This window comes from Microtus oregoni, unplaced genomic scaffold (genome assembly GCF_018167655.1).
Source record: "Microtus oregoni isolate MIOR12 unplaced genomic scaffold, Mior012 000042F_ref0000377, whole genome shotgun sequence".
Lineage (NCBI taxonomy): Eukaryota > Metazoa > Chordata > Mammalia > Rodentia > Cricetidae > Microtus > Microtus oregoni.
In genome coordinates this window covers 7,002,490-7,021,957 of record NW_024543209.1, presented here as the reverse complement: position 1 = coordinate 7,021,957, position 19,468 = coordinate 7,002,490, and the positions used below count along the sequence as shown (strand labels likewise).

At 42.2% G+C, this 19,468-nt stretch overlaps 1 protein-coding gene across 1 annotated transcript in view; it reads left to right on the top strand.

Annotated features, from left to right (window-relative positions):
• The window catches only part of Sycp2l (synaptonemal complex protein 2 like), a 42,904-nt gene that overhangs the window by 14,447 nt on the left and 8,989 nt on the right, over nucleotides 1–19,468 (top strand). Inside the window, 11 exon segments of the mRNA XM_041632629.1 lie at nucleotides 215–307; nucleotides 404–464; nucleotides 1,787–1,937; nucleotides 3,487–3,575; nucleotides 3,998–4,130; nucleotides 9,844–9,892; nucleotides 12,851–12,995; nucleotides 13,508–13,563; nucleotides 15,668–15,794; nucleotides 19,076–19,149; nucleotides 19,299–19,365. Of these exon segments, the coding sequence (XP_041488563.1) occupies nucleotides 215–307; nucleotides 404–464; nucleotides 1,787–1,937; nucleotides 3,487–3,575; nucleotides 3,998–4,130; nucleotides 9,844–9,892; nucleotides 12,851–12,995; nucleotides 13,508–13,563; nucleotides 15,668–15,794; nucleotides 19,076–19,149; nucleotides 19,299–19,365 (1,045 nt within the window).

The following is a 19,468-nucleotide window of genomic DNA, read 5'->3' as shown; positions in this document are numbered from 1 at the left end:
TTCACCAAGAAAAAAAAATAGTGTGGGTAGAGCCGTGTGACACATTTAAGTATCTATGAAATATTGAGGACAATAGAGCTTCCCAGGAATAGAGTGTGAGACAGACCCGCTTTCTGATTCGCAGAGGGTTCTTATAATAGGAACTGCATATTCCTAATTTAAATTGCACCCTTTGACATGAGATTCCTGTGTAACTTCTGAAATTCTCCCACAGTTGAGAAAACCAGCAGATGAAAAACTAGAGGAATTTTGGATTGATTTCAATCTAGGAAGCCGGAGTGTGACTTTTTATATAGATAATGAAGAGGTAAGGGACTCATTCATTCCCCAGGAGCCCTAAGTGGTGAGGAATTATTCGTATAAATACTATGATGCAGTCATGATTTTTACTCTTTTTCTCAAGAGTGTTTTGTGGGAGCCAGTACACCTTCCGAAGGAAGCAGTGCTCGGGTTCAGCGTAACAGGTAAGATGATGCTGTAAACGTCTTCCCTCGAAGCTTCCAGTGCAACTTCTGTTGATGTTACAGCATTTAGTTAACCCTAGAGCAAATTTTGATCCCATTCTTACTTGGCATCTTCTTTCCTAATTCTTTATTTTTAAAAGATTTCTTATTTATATGGTTCTGTCTGTCTGTGTCCAGGAACACGTGCATGTGTACGGGTGCCCTTTGTCAGATCTTCTGGAGATGGAGTTAGAGGTTAGAAGTGTTTGTGAGCTACCTGATGTGGGTGCCGGGGAACTGAACTAGGGTCCTTTGGAAGAATAGAGTGAGCTTTTCATCCCTGAGCCATCTTTCCAGGCTCAGAAAAGAGGCTTCCCTGAGTGGGAACTAAACCCATCCCGAGGAGACCAGAATGTCAAATCCTATGCACCAGACCGTCAGGGAGAGTTTAAAATTTTCTACTAACCTTATTAAATCAGATAGTGGATTAGTCTCAATTTGCAATTTAACTGACTCTTTGAAAGATATTAACACATAATTAATATAAAATGGTTGTGTTATTGTATTTCACTTTTTTCTATTGTATGTCCTTATCTGTGTTAAATCTTTACAGTCTGATGTAGGTGCTTCACTAGCAGGTCATGGTGGTTTGTATGAGCCATTGGTTTCAAGTGGGCTGCCATCTTGTTAGCCAGGTGGAGGCTGGTCAATCTCTCCTTTCTTTTGACTGTGGTAGGCAGGAGGCTCTTGGGTTTGCCTACTCTTTCGTGAGCTTCCTGCTCTTTTGTGACCTTTTATGACTTTTCTGTTCTATAATTCTACCTAGTTTGTACTTGTCATGTTTTTTATTTTTTCCTGGAGACTGAATTTTAGGTTTAAGTTATTTTCAGTCTTGAAATTGATTGCTTATTTTCCAGTAGGATCGAGGAAGGGGCTGGCCTGAGACCCGGACATACGGGCGGGTGCTTCCATTTCTTCTCTTTAAGAAGTGTCTACTGAAATGGATATTGGCATATTGAAAACTGAATTTTAAGGTTATGTGGAATTTCAGAGAGAGAATTTTGCTTAATATTTTTTAAACTAAAATACCCATTGTATAACAAAAATTCTCTCATAAGAACATTGAATAGTGTCATTCAAAATGACATTTATTTCTTTACCAATTAAACAAGATCAAATAATCAGACTCTAAGTCACATGTTTTGTGTATATGTAGATAAAAATTTTGAAGTCATTTCTATTTAATATGACTTCATCTTCTCATTGCAGACAATTCTGGACAGTTGACAATAGCTTTTATCATACTGAAGCACCTGATATAACACATCTTTTTTTTTTGTTAGAAAATAATAGGATGAAGATGTTCATCATTTACCTGAAGGAGCCAATTATTATCAACAAAAAAGAAGCAAAGACAATAGAAATCCACTTCGACAGGCAACTTGACATATCACAAGCTTCACTTCGAGCTTTGAGAGGGGACAAACAGGTGGCAGCTCTCTCTCTCTCTCTCTCTCTCTCTCTCTCTCTCATTCTCTCATTCACTGTGTTTGATTTTTTGAAAGAGTTTCTCTATGTTGCCCTAGCTAACCTGGAACTCACCGCGTAGATCAGGCTGGCCTTGAACTCATGGAGATCTGCTTGCCTCTCTCCCTCCGAAGTGCTGGGGTTAAAGGCCTGTGCTGCCATGCCCAGCCTCGTCCCCTTTGATTATTTGAAAATGTGTTCTCCCATCTCTTCAGTCTCTATGTTGGGCTTAGATGTATCCTTTGGTCAAGAAGAAGACTTGAGAGTTTTGGGTTCTAATCCCAACTCTTCTTGTAGCACTGTCTTTTAAATATGTAGGACACAAGAGTTCTTCCTGCCTCCAAATGCATGGTTGCATCTCCCGTGGACAGTGTTGTGGCTTGTTTGGGGCGTTCTCATGTCCTCACCACACTCCTGAGGAGACCTGCCAGGCTACTTGACCCTTCCTCCTGGCCCTGGGGGAATTCAACCAGGGGTTTCCCCCACTCTGTACTGGTCTTTTCTGATAGAAATGCCTGCACCTGCCCTGGGATTCTGTGGTCTCCATCTTGACCCCGCTTCTTCCTAAGCACATATAAGGGTGTTTTTCCATCTCGGAAGTGGGCAAGGTGAAGAAACTTGTGACCAAAGGACAGACAGTAACAGACAGAAAGGGGCCGAATGGGAAGGCCAGAGGACGGGCAAACAAAATGAGGGAGGGAAGCTTGGGCGGCTTCCTTTTGCTTCGAGTTATATATTAGAGCATCTTATTATAGCAGTAAAATGCTCTGCAGATATAGTTTCCAAAGCTCTTCAGAAGGGCGATGAGGTGAAAGGCAATACCCACTTGGAAAAAAAAGCCTTTTCTATGTTGTTACACCACAAATTAGCCTGGTGTTCTAAGTTTGCCTTTGCTAGCGAGGACCATCAAAGCCACACACATTTCCCCATTTCTCAGTGTGAATAAGATGGTTTTGCTGTAGAGAACTGGAGTCTGCATGGGACAGAGTCACAGTTCCTGGAGTCCCCGTGAGGAAATGGAGGCTGGGAGGACCATGCGGGTCCTCACTGCAGACTCTCACTGGGAGAGAGCCATATCTCTGAGGAAGCATGGATATAGTCACCCCAGAGCTTAGGACAACTTGAGCCAGAAGAACAGAGGAAGGCCTTACAGCCCAGGAGGCAGAGGGCTTGAAGCTCTGCCTACGTGCCCAGTCCTGGCTCCTAAAGGTCACACTCTCAGAACTGCACTGGGGAAGAGGGATTCTAGCATCCAATAATTGAAGAGTGCACTCAATGGCAGATGGCTGATGTGTGAAGACCACGAGAGTGACAAGAACAGCGCGACAGAGAGCCAGAGCTGGTCCTAGAAGGCGGTGGATGGGTGGGTGTGGGAGACAGTAAGCCAGAAAGAGCAATTTACAAAAGAAGATGGCAGATACTCGGCTCCTTAATTTATCAACAGGCTGGGGGCTAAGCTTTAAACCTTTTTTTTCCCCCTAAGATAACTGCTTTGAAAAGTTATATGGCCTTGGCTTTCATTTCAGATTCCTGTTTTGGTAAAAGTCTCCCCTGGCCTTGAAAAAGAAGATGGTAAGATTCCTAGTAGCTCCAAACAAGAAGCGGGTATGCCAAGAGAATTCTGACTCTTTCCTTGAGGAAGCGTGAGGCTGCCTTGGAAGAGGTCCTCACACCCTGAGGTCACGTGACAGCATTCCATGAAGAGCTGAGCACAGCCTAGAAGCTCCGACTCCATCTGCCAATGTCCTCTTTGGGGACACAGCTGGAAATGACCAAGAAGAAAGGATGCTGGGGGTGGCGGGAGGTGGGACTCTACAGGGCCCTGCCTACTGGCACAAAGCCTCTTCTCTTGAATTTCCATGTCAGGGGCTTCTTTGGAGTTGAGATTTGAGGCACAACGTCATTACCAGCTCTTACCACAAGGTGGCAATATACCAGAGCCGCGCTTGCCTGGCGACTAAGGGCAGAGTGCCAGCTTGGCCCATGGAAGGTTATCATTTAAATGTTCTTTTTCTTATTGAATACAGAGCACGCAGAAGAATCCACAGCCCTGCCAGGGTTCGTGGATGATGAAGATGACCGTTGCATCATAACTTGCAGCTTGAATGTTCAATCAGAGCTTGCTGTGAGTAAAGGGAGCTGGGAAAAGAAGGTGGGGAAGTTGTGGCCCGCAGGATAGAGAAGCACTTCCATTCTTGAATGAGAGCCCATTTTCTCTTCAGTAGCTGCCTGCCATTCATCTGCCTCCCTTTCCATATCGCTTTCATCCCTCGCGCTGATGTATTCTCCCTGTTCGCTGAACATGGCTGTCTCATGAAATGCCTGCCTGGACAGGTCTCTGCCTTGTCCCCTCATTTGGGATCTGGAGGAAAATGTCCACAAATTGATGGAGGGCAGGAGCCTCATGCTGAGGGTCAGAGGTGGCTTCCCTCTCTAGCTAGGGGCACATGGACATGTTGATTTATACTGGTCTTCCTGGGGCTCGGTATCCATCAATCAAGGTATCCTAGTTAAGGCTTCTGTTGCTGTCATGAAACACCACGACCAAAGCAACTCGAGGAAAGGTTTTATTTGGTTTACACATCTATAGCACTGTTTATCACGGAAGGAAGTCAGGGCAGGAACTCAAACAGGGCAGGAACCTGGAAGTAGGAGCTGATGCAGAGACCATGGAGGAGTGCTGCTTACTGGCTTACTCCTCATATCTTGCTCAGCCTGCTTTCTTATAGAACTCAGGACCCCCAGCCCAGGGGTGGCACCACCCACAATGGGCTGGGCCCTCCCCCATCAATCACTAATTAAGAAAATGCCCTACAGGCTTGCCTGTCGCCTGATCTTATGGAGGCATTACCTCAGTTGAGGGTCCCTCCGTCTCAGATGACTCTAGATTATGCCAAGTTGACATAAAACTAGCCAGTGCAGAAGGTGACATCTAGCTCCGGCCTTCTTAGGATTTAAAAATGGGCACTAAGTTATAGATTGGCTAGGGCAAGAAGGATTGGTGTGTTGTTGCCCAGTAGGCCGATTGGGTCATAATGAGGCTGGAAGAAAGGATTTGGGGTGTTTTCTCTCTAGGGAAATAATAAATGTCGGAGGGCATAGACGCATTTAGCTTGACTTGTCAAACTTTTCACAATGAAGACAAGGAGCAAATTCTTACCTGGTACATCATATGTGTCCAGTTTCATATGAAAATTTAAAAATTAAACAGTATTATAGAACACCCTCGTGACTTATTTAAGCATTTATTCCTTGTTTCCTTATGTGAACACATAGTACAGAGGTGTGACTGAGAAGGATGCCAGGATTTTCATGTTTAACTGCCAGAGATTAGAGAGATTAGTCTTTCAAATTGTCACCTTTTGTTTTGTTTTTTGGGTTTTCGAGACAGGGTTTCTCTGTAGCTCTGGAGCCTGTCCTAGAACTTGCTGTGTAGACCAGGCTGGCCTTAAACTCAGCCTGCCTCTGCCTCCCAAGTGCTAGGATTAAAGGCATGTGCCATCACCGCCTGGCAAATTGTCACCTCTTAAAGTCACCATTTAGGTGCCTTGGGAAGGTGAACCCTTGCCCCTAGTCTGAAGCTCCTGGAGACACCTTTGTAGTCCTTCCTCCAGACTGTGGCATACTGTGGTCATCTTTGAGAGTGACAAGTCTTTGCTTGTCATTTGGAAGTGAATGTTTAGGAACAACAGAAGCACTGGGAGCCAGGTTGTGCTCAGCTGTTCTTCAGAGGTGGAGTGGGTCCCAAAGGCTGAAGACTGAGCTTCCCCGAAACCACAACTTCTTTTTTCTTGCCGCAGACACATTCAGAAGACTGTTCCCCTGAAACACTAAAACCACAGGGCCCCAAACAAGGTACAGAGAGTCTTCTCCACCATCACTGAGTGTTCTATCTAAAGGTTTGCCCAAGATGCTTAAAGTCATTTTATTTTTAACCTTTGGTCCTTAGAAATTACTTCAAAACATGAGCATTCTTCACATGTGCAAGAATCACCAGTTCAAACTCAGTCTTTTCAATCAGATGATGGGAAGTAAGTGGCTGCCATTTTTTAACATATTTATTTTGTTCTTGAATTGCCATAGCAACCGTCCACATTGATGCTTCCGAGCCTGTGAGTATCTGTAGTAAGTGCATGCGTATGGAGACATTGTGATGCATCCATCCATGTGTCAGCTCAGGTTTATGGGATGAAGGGTGGGTTTTTTCCATACTAGTACCAACTGTGTAATGATCAACAAATAGTTCTTGACATATTCATCGTAAACAATCATCAACTCTGTGTAGTGAGAGCAGTCAGCAGCCTCTTGTTATTTCGAAATGGAAAGATTATTATTGACTGTAGCTACCCTTATGTGATGCCAACACCAGGACCATTCCTCAGGTCTAGATGTAATTATGGGCCAACTGCACGCCATGATACCCTCTCACCTAGATCCTGGTGACCACCATTTTATGCCCCCCTCTATAGGTTGGACTATGCAGATCTCACATGACAATGATGTCATGCAGTTCTTGTTCTTGTCTTTGTTCATCTGGTTTATTTCACTTAGCAGAATAATGTCCTCCAGTGTTACCCCTGTGAGAATTTCAGGATTTTATTCTTGGTGACTGATACGTGTTCCAGCATATATATATATGTGTGTGTGTGTGTGTGTGTGTGTGTGTGTGTGCGTCAGTGTCATATTTTCCTTATCTGTTCATCTCTTGGTGAACATTTAGGCTGATTCTCCACCTTGGCTTTTGTAAAACTACAGACGACACAGATGTTGCTCATATGAGTACCACATGCTAGCAGTTTAGAGTTTTCCATTTTCCCCTAACCAATGCCATCTGAACTCCACGTGAAGTTTTTTTGTAGAATGATCTGTACTGTGTTGGCAAACTCCCTTGTCCTTCAGGACCCTGAAAGTGAACCTTCTTCAGCAATGTGCTTTCTGCTGAATTTTAGATTAAACTCAAGATCAGTGTACAAAACTCAGGCTTCTGATTGAAACACAAAGCAGAACTTTATGTAACAGCATATGATACACTTAGGCATTAATTTGCAGGGTACTATTAGGTCACAGCCATTAAAGGACCATTCAGAGCACAGTGAGAGATCTAAGTGGGTGGAGAGATACTGTGCTTAACAGAAGGACACTTTATTAGTAAGATGCCTATTCTTTTCAAATTGGTTTACATAGTTAAAATAACCTCCAGTTTTAATATCAAATTAGTGATCCATTTCTCTATTCCTTGTGGAAACTTAAAAATATTGGGGCAATGAAAAAGGTTTTCACAGAGGAGCAAAGTGACAGGGCTTCCACACTATCTGCTCTCCAGATTTACTAGAAGCTTCCTTAACCAATGGTGAGAGGATGGTGTTGCCATAAAGATATGGAAATAAAAATAAAAGGAAGGGTTTGCAGGTATATGAACTGTTGGCATATGATGAAAATGCAGAGGTTATTCAGTGGAGAAAGACAGAATTTTCTATAAAAAAGGTGAAAACAACAATATATTTATGCAAGAAAATAAATGCCCTCCCAATCTTTTTACTGTGTAAAATTAAACTAAACATGAGTCATAACCTTATATATAAAACGTACTTGGTCTGGGCGGTGGTGGTGCATGCTGTTAGTCCCAGCACTCGAGATATGCAGAACAAGATGGATTTCTGTAGGTCTGAGGCCAGCCTGGCCTATGGAGCAAGTTCCAGGACAATCACCAAAAGCTACACAGAGAATCCCTGTTCCAAAAAACCAAAAATCAAACCAACCAACCAACCAACCAAAACCCCAAACAACAACAAAACAAACAAAAACTTACTTGGAACAAATATGTGACTTTATCATGGGACAGTTTTGAAGATACCAAACCAAAAACAGCCTATAAAAAATGAACCTGTTGTAGAATATGATTTTAAGGTGTGTTACTTTTGTTTATGCTGTGGAACATTTGTTTAACGATGTAAAGATGTGTTATTTTTGTTTATCTGGCATTTGTTTAACTCTGTGAAGCTATTCTTTGCTGTCTAAAACACCTGATGGTCTATTAAAGAACAGAACGGCCAATAATGAGGCAGGAGCAAGGATAGGTGGGGTTGGCAAGCAGAGAGGATAAACAGGAGAATTCTGGAAGAAGAGAAGGAACAATATAGAAAAAGGAGGAGGATGCCAGGGGCCAGCCACCCAGCCAGTCATGGAGAAAGAGTAAAAATATACAGCAGTAGGAAAAGAAAACAGCCCAGAGGCAAAAGGTAGTCAGGATAATTTAAGAAAAGCTGGCTAGCAACAAGCCAAGCTAAGGCCAGGCATTTATAAGAGAAAGTCTCCAATTTATTTGGGAGCTGGGTGGTAGGCCTCCAAAGACAAAAAAGGGGGGAAAGAGTAAAAAACAACAACATGAATTGATAAACCAGACTTCACCAAGATAAAGCAAGCCCATAACATTGTTAGAAAAGATCAGCCATAGCCTTGTTGAAAATATGTGTAAACATTTGCATCTGGCCTTGTAGTGAACATTTTCAGGGGAAAAGACGCAAACCAATGAAAGCACAGGCAAAAGATTTAAACAAGTTATGTCCCGAAGGAAAACACAGAGGTGGCAGGTGATGGCGAGAACAGCTCAGTGCTGCTGGTTACGAGGGGAACGTGCGTCAGAGGCCGGCAAGATGCATTGCCCGTCGTCAGGATGGCTAATCTTAGACCTGCTGTCTGTACTTCATGACAGTGTGCAGAGGGCAGGTCTCTCAAGCCTGCTGGGAGTTTTAACGTATTGAGCATATACCTACGCTCTGGCCCATTTGTCCAGTCTTGTGTATTTGCCAAGATGTCTGTCAGCATATGTCCACAAAGGCAAGGTGTCATGGCAGCTTTGTTTAGGACAACCATCAACTAGAAACCATTCAGATGCTCCTCAGTGGGTGACTAGATGAACATGTTTTGGTAAAGATAAGTATCCCCCATTCATATACCTTGGAGAAGAAATTCTGGGGGCTTAGACTTTGGAATGCGTGTGTATATGCAGTGATGTATCTTGGGAGTGATTTATTTGTCCTTTCCATGCCTGATGCCATGGGACGATGTTGATTTTGTACGGTGTTTGAGTGCACCTGCACGTCACTGACCCATCGCACTAGGGCAAGTGTGGAGTTTTCCACAGGTGCCATCTTATTTGAACTCAGGAGGTTTTGGACGTTGGCATTTGGAGTTTTCTGATTTGGAACAGTCAACTTGCCTATCAATGTCAGATTTCGCAATTCCTTTGGATATAAACCTAAAAGCGAGACTGGAAGCTCATGGAGTAGCTCTGTCTTTATTTCTGTTGCATCGTATTATTTCCATAGACGCTGCCACCAACAGTCCACACAAGTCCCAGTTACCCCTCAACAGCTTATGTTAGTAGCCTGGATATCTGACAAGAGGTTACTTACTGTTATGTATAGACAAGAAACTTATGGAATTTAATAATAATAATAATAATAAACCTCATTGAAAAACAGGCAACATCTCTCCACAGAAGACACATGAGTGGCCAACTGATACTCAGCATCGCCCAAACTCCAGAGCCAGCCTTTGTTTAAAGCACCCAGGCAGATCTGGGGTGGAGCCAGCCTTGGGAGATCCCAGTGCCGGCAGGCCACTTGCCAATCCAGCCCTGCCCCTTCCTCTCTTTGTGTCTGAGAGATGAAGGACTCCACAAAGGTTCCTTTTCTGTGGAATAGCAGTATCCCCTTCCAGAGAGTCTCTGGAAACAGGCTGTGAGATACATTCGTCTGCAGAACTGAGGACGTCCCACAGAGGGCATCCACGATCAAGGAGCTGAACCTTTGCAGGGACGAGGGCGAAGCAGGTGGTGTCTGTCCTGTTAACTTAATATGCTTTATTTTAGGGACAATTCTGCCTTCAGGAGGGACAGAGAACAAGACGGGAGGATGCCGGTAATGTGGGAATTTCTATTGTTTTAAGACAGCCCTTCTCAGATGTCTGTCATTTGCATGCCATCTTCAAATTACTGCAATTCCTTGTTGTTTACAGTTTTCTCAGATTCACTATACAAGAGATAACTGCAATTTCAAACGTAAAATCAGAGTCATTTCTAATTGTGGGTAGACTCCCAGACAAATAACAATAGGAAATAGCAATACAAATCTATTGGTAGACACATTTACTTAGTTTTCTGTTGTTCATGTGCTATTTGCTTTATGAGCTATTAACTGTGAAAAGGCCAATCTGCAACAGCCTCATTTAGTTAGATGAACGAGATCAATCAGCAAAATTAGAAGAGGGGCAAATTTTATGCTCAGTCCTTTATGCTGGTAACTAGATCATGGAAGATTTAGGACCAAATCCCTTCAGTCTGTGTTTTGCACAATAGTAAGTGTCCACGAACCTTCACAAGGGAGGCCCCTTGCACCTTGGTAGATGAGAGATGATAGGTTCTTTCTCTGGCTGTGGCCCAAACAGGCACATTGGGCAGAAATGGGCATTTCTCTGGTGACTTACATGGAAAGTCAAAGTGATCTATCAAAAGGGCAGCTGTAGGGTTCTGCTTCAATCCCCTGACCCTGTTAAGTTAAATTTGACCTGAAGCCTAAAGTGTTCTTGCTTTAAAAAAGAAAAAGAAAAGGCAATAAGTAGACACGCTGTACACCCAAGACTTACCTTTAGTGGATTTTGATCTGTTAAAGAACGGAAATGGAGCAGGTGTGGTGGCGGCTGTGGCAGGAGGATTTCTATGAGTTCAAGGCCATCTTGGACTACAGAGTGAGGTGACAAGACTCTTGTCTTCTTGGAGTGTTATCATAAGCACTCAGTGTTCTTCTCATTCGCCTCACACAACTCCATTCCTGGTCAGTGTCCCAACAGTTCATGGTTTCAGAAACTTTGGTCTGTCAGGGCTTGGCTTTGTTGACTTGGGCCTGTAATGGCATGGTAAATCCTGGCAAGAGCGCACATGGGAGGAGGTCTTCTCACCTCCTAGTAACTTGGAAGCAAGATGGGGAAATGGCAAGGGTGCAATGCCCCTCCTCACAGGTACCTGCACTGATTCACTCCTTCGCCAGACCCTACATCTTATAGGCTGCACCCTTCTTGACAGTGCCCAGCGAGGGGAGCAAACTTTCAGCACAGGAGCCCTTGGGGAAATGTTTGGGATTCAAACTGTAGCAATTGCCAACCCCCAATACTTTCTTGTGTGTAATCAAACTTAAGAACCATTTTTTTTGTAAACATTCCCATGTTTTTTGGCAAATAATTTCCAGTACTCTTTGTTGTAAAATCCAAGCTAGGTCAACTGAATGACTTTTTAAATTGGATGCTTTAAATGAAAGGTTGCTCGTTTTTTTTGTAAGCCACTGGGTTGAAGAGTTCTTGATGAATGCCGGGAGGGTGTGTATGTGTGCATGTGTGTGTAGGGGATTGTCTTTCAATTTTTTTCCCCTTAAATGAAGAGTAAAATGTAAATAAGGCTGCCTGCCTGTTCCTTTTAGGACCTACCTTCTCTGTAATCAGTGTGTCTGTAATAAGATCACGGCTAAGAGGAGCTATAGTCAATGTGCACAGTTGAGACTGGTCAGTGTTTCAAAAGTGGACAATCGGGCTGTGGTTAAGAATGTGGTTAAAAGAGAGGACAGTCGAAATAAGCCAGGCACAAAAAGAATTCTACTACTTGTGAATCTAAAATAGCTGAATACACAGAAGCAGAGGGGAAAATGCTGGCTACTAGGGGTTGGGGAGGGTGGACAGAAAATTGCAATTAGGCAGGAGGTTCAAAAGATGCATGGGATATGAAATGACTGTAGGCAATAGTGTTACACATGGAAATTACTATGAAAGTAGTGTTAAGGTGTTTTCTCTATTAAAATATGCAGGGGAAGTTACACATGTACTCATTAGATTGATTTAACTGTTTCATAATGTACAGGTACACAAGAATGTTTATGTACAATAAGTATATGCAACATTTGTCAATTTAAAAAGAAGTGAGAAGTGGTCTTTATTTTGCAAAATGCTAACCTGATGAACATTTTGAAGGATGAATTTGTTTTGTGAAACACGAATTCAAGCTCACCATCACCCACCTTCCATGTTATGGTCATGGCAGTACAGCCAGGGCTGAGACTGGTCCAGTCCTAAGCTAGTGATATAGCTGGAGCTAACTCGTGTTTCAGATGGATCTGTGTCTAGCAGCTTGTCGAATTTCTTGTTCACCCCCTAGAACTCTGGTAGCTGCTCATACATTTCTAACCGCCGGCAGTCTAGGCTTTATTTCAATATGTTTCACAGTGGTATTCTTGTTTGCTTTCAGTTCTTGTAAAACAAAACAAAACAAAAGTTTATTTATCAAAGACATCCCCCTGCCTCCTTTTGCCTCATTGTGGGTAAAACTCAGGGCTATACACGCTAGAAAAGCACTTGGCCATGGAGCCACAACCCAGTCCCTGGGGGAGAGTTCTCTTTAAAATGTCAACCTGTCTTGAAGTAGTGCTGTTGGTGCAATGTGGGCACGCAGCTGCTTTGGGACAGCCACCAATCTCTTTCCAGTTCCAAATACTTGACTAGAGAGAATCGGCTGTCTTTTGCCACAGCCCCTCTTGTGAAAACTGACTCAAGGAACGAGTTTATTCTCTTCCCCTGGCTTAGCACCTCATTATTTTGAGAGAGAACCTAGGCTCATACCATAAGGTGTTTCTCCCAAGACAAACAATAGTGTTGTGTGTGTGTGTGTGTGTGTGGCGGGGGGCGGGGAGATGACATGTTTAATTGCAAGTTGATGGTGCATGTGGTGACATGTTTAATTGCATGCTATGTGGTACTAGTGCCCACTTTTTAATTGCATGCTATGTGATACTAGTGCCCACTTTTGGTGTTCTCATTTGTCATCTGTTTTGGAAAAGTTTAATTACAGGAAACATCACTTTTTTGAGAGTAATGAAGATTCAAGTTCAAGTGCCAGTGAACGATCTTGGACCCAGAATTACAAACGGAAATCCCTAAGAACATATTCCCAGAGAAGGAAGCCAAGAGTCAGGTCTCTAAGGAGTAAGCTAGTTTGCTTATGTTCTTTTTGGGCCACTTCTCAGTTAAATCAATGGGTATTTATGCTTCAGTACGTGATGGGGGTGGAAGGTACCAGGGAAACATGTGGCCTTGGGGACATCCTTCCCTGTATCACCTACAAAGGCAGAATGTTTGCTCATGAAACCGAACGTGGGCTCAGCTTACAGTTGAAATATTGAGGTAAAGTGGTGGGCAATCAGGCCGGAGGAATCTGGCATAAGCTGGAACCACCTTCTGGAAAAAGTGGGTGGGTCTTGAGCTAACTCTTGGGAAAGAACAGGACTTGAAGAGCTGAGATGTGGAGTCATCAGCTCCCTGAAACCAAAGCAAGGAGGGTGATGGCCAGGGCAGAGGTGAAGATGAATGAGCCTGAATGCCTAGAAAAGGCTCCAGATCGCCTCCCTTAGCGGAAACTCGTAGTGTACCCATGCGTGATTGTGTGTGTGTGTGTCATAAGGAAATACGCTCATTGTGTGCTCACTTTCACTTTTCAGTCCTACCGCTTTCGCTTTCCTCCATCAGTAGTGGCAGAGCTCGTGAGAAAGATCAGGTAAGAGCACTCATTGCTTGCCCTGGGTCCTTGTGGGTCCACCCACATCTTTATTCAGGACTGTGAGACTAACAAACCAGCCGCCTCCTGGTGTGTCGTCTGCTGATGTAAAGATCATGGCTGTCTAAATATTTGGTATGAGTCTCAGGTAGATATAAGGTCTATTTTGGCCATCCTGAATGCTGCTAATGGGTCTTTATTTAAACACCTCTGTTGTCCTGAATTCCCACCAATGCATGCTCTTGAATTTCCATTTCAAAATGAGCGTGTTGATTCTTCTTTAGTTTTCTTTTTTCTTTTTTTTTTTTGAGGTTGAATGTTTATTCAGGGGGTTATGGAGGAAGGGTGAAGGGGGAGACTGGGGGAGAGAGAGAGAGAAAGAAAGAGAGAGAGAGAGGAGAAGAGAAAGAGACAGAGAAGGGGGGAAGCAGAGAAGTGGGGAGAGAGGCAGAAGCGAAGCTGCCTCTCTGAGAGGAAGATGGAAAAGAGCTCTTCCTTAGTTTTCAAATTTAAAAAATAATAATTTTAAAATCACATTCAAAGGTTTTTTTTTTTGTTTGTTTTTTTTTTTTTGATGATTTCAGCATTTGTGCCTGAAGTTTACAAGGTTGAAACACCTTCAGGTTCATATAAATTTTATCCATAAAGGTATAAAATTTCCAGTTTCTCTTCCTTTATTCTTGTTTTATATCAAAGGACTTAGGAATATGGACACCGGTGCCCTGAAAAGGAGGTGGCTAAATGACTTCCTTTTCTTCAGCAGCTGATTTTTTGTTTCTTGGCAAATCACACACACGCACGCTCGCGCGCGCACACACACACACACACACGTACGTCACTGGTTCATCATAGTTTAATAAGGAGAAGCTGCTAGGATTCTGAGGATACCTTACCTGTTTTTGCAGAAATAGAATGGATGCCATTAGCACTTTAGCCCCAGCTCTGGCTACTTTATTCTTTAGCAAGAAATAGGCTAAAGCTATAACTCAGGATTAGTGTACTTGTCCCTTGGTGTCTCAGACAATTGGTTCCGGTACCCTGCTTGGATACCAAAATCTGCAGATGATCATATGCTTCCTAAAACAGTATGGTATTTACATATGACCTGTGCGTCCCTCCTGTAGACTTGAACTCACCATTTAGATGGCTTAAAATACCCAATGCAATGGAACACTGTACACTTAGTTGCTGTGCTCTATTATTCAAAAAGAAATAACCAGAAAATGGTTTGTATATATTTGGTATAATCATATTATTTTCTTGAATATTTTTGATCCAAAGTTCAATGAATTCGTGGAAGGGAAAAAAACTGAATATGAGCAACCATCTTCAACTTTTTGTTGAATAGTTCAGCCAAGAATAAGGAGTTATTAGTAGTAAATTGGCCAAAAGAAGATATTCAAATAAATACAACTTTGATTTTAATTAAGCCCAAAGAAGAACCATAGATTCAAGCCTAATATATTAAAACTGTAAAACGAGCAAGAATTCTATACTGGCTTTTCACTGAGGGTGTCCGGCTGATTTTCCATTCTCTGTGTTGAGTTACAAGGAAGTAATTTGAGGCAAGAGCTAGGAAATATTTTCTGTTAAGTGGAAGAGAAGTATTGTATTCTTTGAACCATAGATTCACCATTGGTAGCCTGCCATCTCTGCCACGCTAGTCAGAAAACTGCCTTAGACTGGAAACGAATGGGCCAACTGGGTATTTATTCATAAGAAATGGCAGTGAGCTGCAGCTTGTCAACCCCCACATAAGGTCAACAGAGTGACCAGGATGACTTGGTAGGTACGGAACCCCGCCCCAAGTTTCTGATTGAGTAATTTGTAGGTAAGAGTGGAAGATGTACATTTTTGTTTAGTTCCTCTGTTGCTGGTCATCTGGCCGGGACCACCCTTTTAGGACCATGAGGCTAAAATTATCACTTAAGATTTTACTTCAGTGTTCTTCCAGTTTGGGGATGTTAGGGTTTTAGTATTTATTGTTGGTTAATGCAGCAAATAATACTCAGTATCCTTAAAGGATATTGGAAATATCTTGAGAGTTTTTTTGTTACTTTTAGTGTTTTGAATATTAGCATTTAACAAGTCTACTATATTTTAGGTTACACTAACACCAGCATGGAAAGGCATCTCCAGGCAAAATGATACCATTCTTCCAACATCTTCTCAGACAAAACTACAAGGGAGTTCTGTGCTTTTAACGCCTGTGGCAACTACACCAAAAACAGGTACTTGATTTTCAATTATTTTATATTATAAAAATTCTATTTGGGGATAATGGTCTAAAACAAACAAGTTTTTGACTTTGTAAAATTGGATGTGTGTTTGCAGGAGGGCGTGCATGTGTGTGACAGCATCCATGTGGAGGTCAGAGGACACCTTGCAGTGATTGGTTCTCTCCTTTCATGTGGGCTCGTTCACTGCGGGGTTGGTCTTTAGCACAAAAACAAAACAAATCTAACTGTAACAAGAAATCAGCTTACCCAGTTATGACAACCTATTTTTAAAATACTGTTGGCAAGGATGGAGACAATGGGAACTCTTATATGCCCTAGTGTAGCTCTTACAGAGACCAGTTTGAGGTTCCTTACAAAACAGAATAGACTTAACATATAGAGCAACTGGCCCACTTCTCTGAATGCCATCAAAGGGAATGAAATTAGTGCACCAGAGAGGGAAACCTTCAGGGCGAGGCTTAAATATGAGCTTAAACATGAGCTAAACTATGGAATCATCCCAGGTGCTCCTGCTCAGAAAGATGCACAGGCAGCAAAAAATACAGCTTTTGTATGAATTTTTTTATTAAGCCATAGAGAGGAATGGCATCTTGCCTTTTGCATCAAAACAGATGGAACCTGGAGGATTTGTATGAAATAAGCCAAACATAGACCAGTACCGTGTGGTCCTTTCTCATTTGTAGAAGTTAAATTCCTCTTGGCAGTAGAAGCTGGACTACTGGAAGTTGAGGAGGGTGTGTGGCATTGGGGAAGGTTGACAAAAGATGGTTGGCTTTAATCAATGCATACTATTTTGATGTATAGAAACATCACACTCTATTAATTTGCATAATTGGTGTTCATTTTAAAATCGGTTATGTCCTCTATGCTAGAAGAGACTTACCTGAAACAAGATTCAAGAAAATGATCCCATTTATCATGAAAAAAAACAATAGGCAAGAAAGTGAAAGTTCTGTATGCTGAAGAAGAAAAAGAAAAGACACTAACAAAAGTGTCTGAAGAAGGTATGAATACATGGAAGGCTGTCTCATCTCCTGGACTGAAGAACTGATGCTCTAAGAATATCACAGCATGCAACAGAATTTGCAGTCTATGTGAAGCCTTTGTCAACATTCGGAATACATTCTTCACTGAAATAGAAAAAGCCTAAAGATTGTACGAGACCCTGGAAAATCTCAAACTGCCACAGCAATCTTGGGAAGGAGGAGAGTGCAGATTCTCATGTCAAAACTCCCGCATTTCAATTCCTATCACAGAGGTTTAGAAAGTAAAGCTGATGCAAAAAGATATAGGCCAGTTGGATCAAATACAAACACCATACATATGGTCAACTAATCTTTGCCAAGAATGCTAAGCTAAATGATAGGGAAAGAAAAGTGTTTAATGAGTGCTATGAGGAAAAACTGGATATCTGCATGCGAAAGAGTAGAGTAAGACCTCAAAAACCCTCAAGATGGATTAAATGTAGCATTAGAAACTATTGCAGCATGACTCACAGTAACCAAGTTGTGGAACTAACTTAGGTGTCTAGTAACAGAGGAAAGGATAAAGAAAATGTGGTAAGGGCTACAGAGATGGTTCACTGGATGCTCTTCCAGAGATCCTGGGCTCAATTCTTAGTGACCACATTAGGTCTCACAACCATCTATAATTGGAGTTCCACGGGATCTAATGCCCTCTTCTGGCGTGCAGGCATACACGCAGACAGAACATCCATATGCGTGAAGTCTTTTTAAAAAGAAAGATGTGGTATATACACAAAGGGCTTTGATCATGCACCATGTTGTTTTCGGGATAATGGCTGCAATGGGAGCTAATCAGATTAAACGGTGCATCTGTGACAAGTCAAATGGTATTTTTGTTTTATGTGTCTGGCTGTCTTAACTGCTTGTATGTATGTGTGCCATATATGTACCTGATCCCCATGGAGGCCAGAGGAGGGTATTGGAATCCTTGGAACTGGAGTAAAAGATGGTTGTGAGCTGCCATATGGGTGCTGGGAATCAAACTGGGGATCTCTGAAAGAGAAGCCAGTACTCTTAATCCCCGAATCATCTCTTCAGACCCTAAATGTCCTTATTGGTGGGTCCTAGACTTTATAGATACGTCAAGTCATAGAAACATATGAAAGTAGAAGAAAAGTTGTCTGTAGAGCAGAGGAGACTAATAGGCAAGTGGGTATTTGGGCAATGCGCTCAAAGAGTAAGACATCCGTGTGTGAAATGGCCTATGGGACCCACATAAAACAAGAGAACTGTAATGTTCTTGAAATAAAGCCTAGGGAAACTGCTCCTTGATGTTGGTCTTGGCAATGACTCTTTTAGACATGACACAGAAGCAGGCACAGAAGTCAATAAGACTGCATCAACAGGAAAGTGATTGTAGGGCCGAGGGAATGTCTGACCACTTACAGAAAAAGCATTTGTATATAACTGGTCAATTGTTGATATTCAAAACCCGTAAGGAGCTTGCAGTTCTGATGTGAAAAAAATTAAAAATGAATGAAACACCCAAATGCCCACCAAATCTATAAAAATGTGCTCAGTGTCATTAACTCTAACCCATAGTAAGCTAGTAACAAATGTCTACTAGTGAACGGGTGGTTGACAAAAATGTGGTGTGCATATGATTCTATCGCGTGTTCTATAGAAAAGGAAGTCTTGCCTTTGTGGAGAAGATGAATCTAAAGAATGGTTCACTACATGGGATGATGCAAATGGAGAGATGCTGCTGTGTGATCCTTACCTATGTGTGGAATCTAAAAGTTTCAAAACCCTAAGAAGCAGAAAATAAAATGTTTACCATGTGGGTGGAGAATTGGAGATGTCAAAGCATGCAAATCTTACATCTTCAGATGAACAGTTTCTGTAGGTGGCGAATGATGTGTTGGATTAATTTGTAGTAATTAATGATCTAGTAATCAGTAAATGATGTATGGGCGTATCAAGTCACCACACACAGGAAAGAGTAACCCAATAAAGGAGGCAACTTAGAAGAGAGAAGCAAGGTTGGGCGGAATCCTTGTCCATGTTCTTAGGGGCAGATGGGCAGTCACTGAGGCAGCTGGTCAAACCAAGGCGACTGACTATTCATTTTATATAGGGGCATACAAGCCCAGTGAGTATATGTGCCCCGAGAGACACAAAACTTTTGTGTTTGGGACTGTTCCTAATCTTTTAATGATGAGATCCGGTAGAGCAGCCCCAGAATGCTACTTGTCTTCATTTCTTATTCTATCTACTGAACTTGGAATTGTTTTCTCTAATATTCAGAACTTGGAACTCCTCATCCATCGGCCAGTTTCTCTTCCTTCGAGTACCCAGAAGTTGAAGAAAATGTCCCTCAGGTACAGATTATTCCTTCAGTTTTCTAGAATTAAAGTCACCCTTGCATAAAACCATTGCTTATTGTGTTGACATGACACTACAGTACCACTTTCTTATTTTACAAGTATGTACGTGTACCAATTGTATATGTCTGTATTTTGTGTTTTAGATTGTGAGCCGAGAATTGTTCATGGAAAACAGCATCAAACACAAGCTGGAAAATTCAGAATACAGATGTGGTTGAGTATTCTTTTTTTTTTTTAACAGGAAAAAAAGTGAAAAGAGTTTGGGCCATTTTTCAGATTGTGTTAGATAAAACTCATCTTGCACATGTTCCTT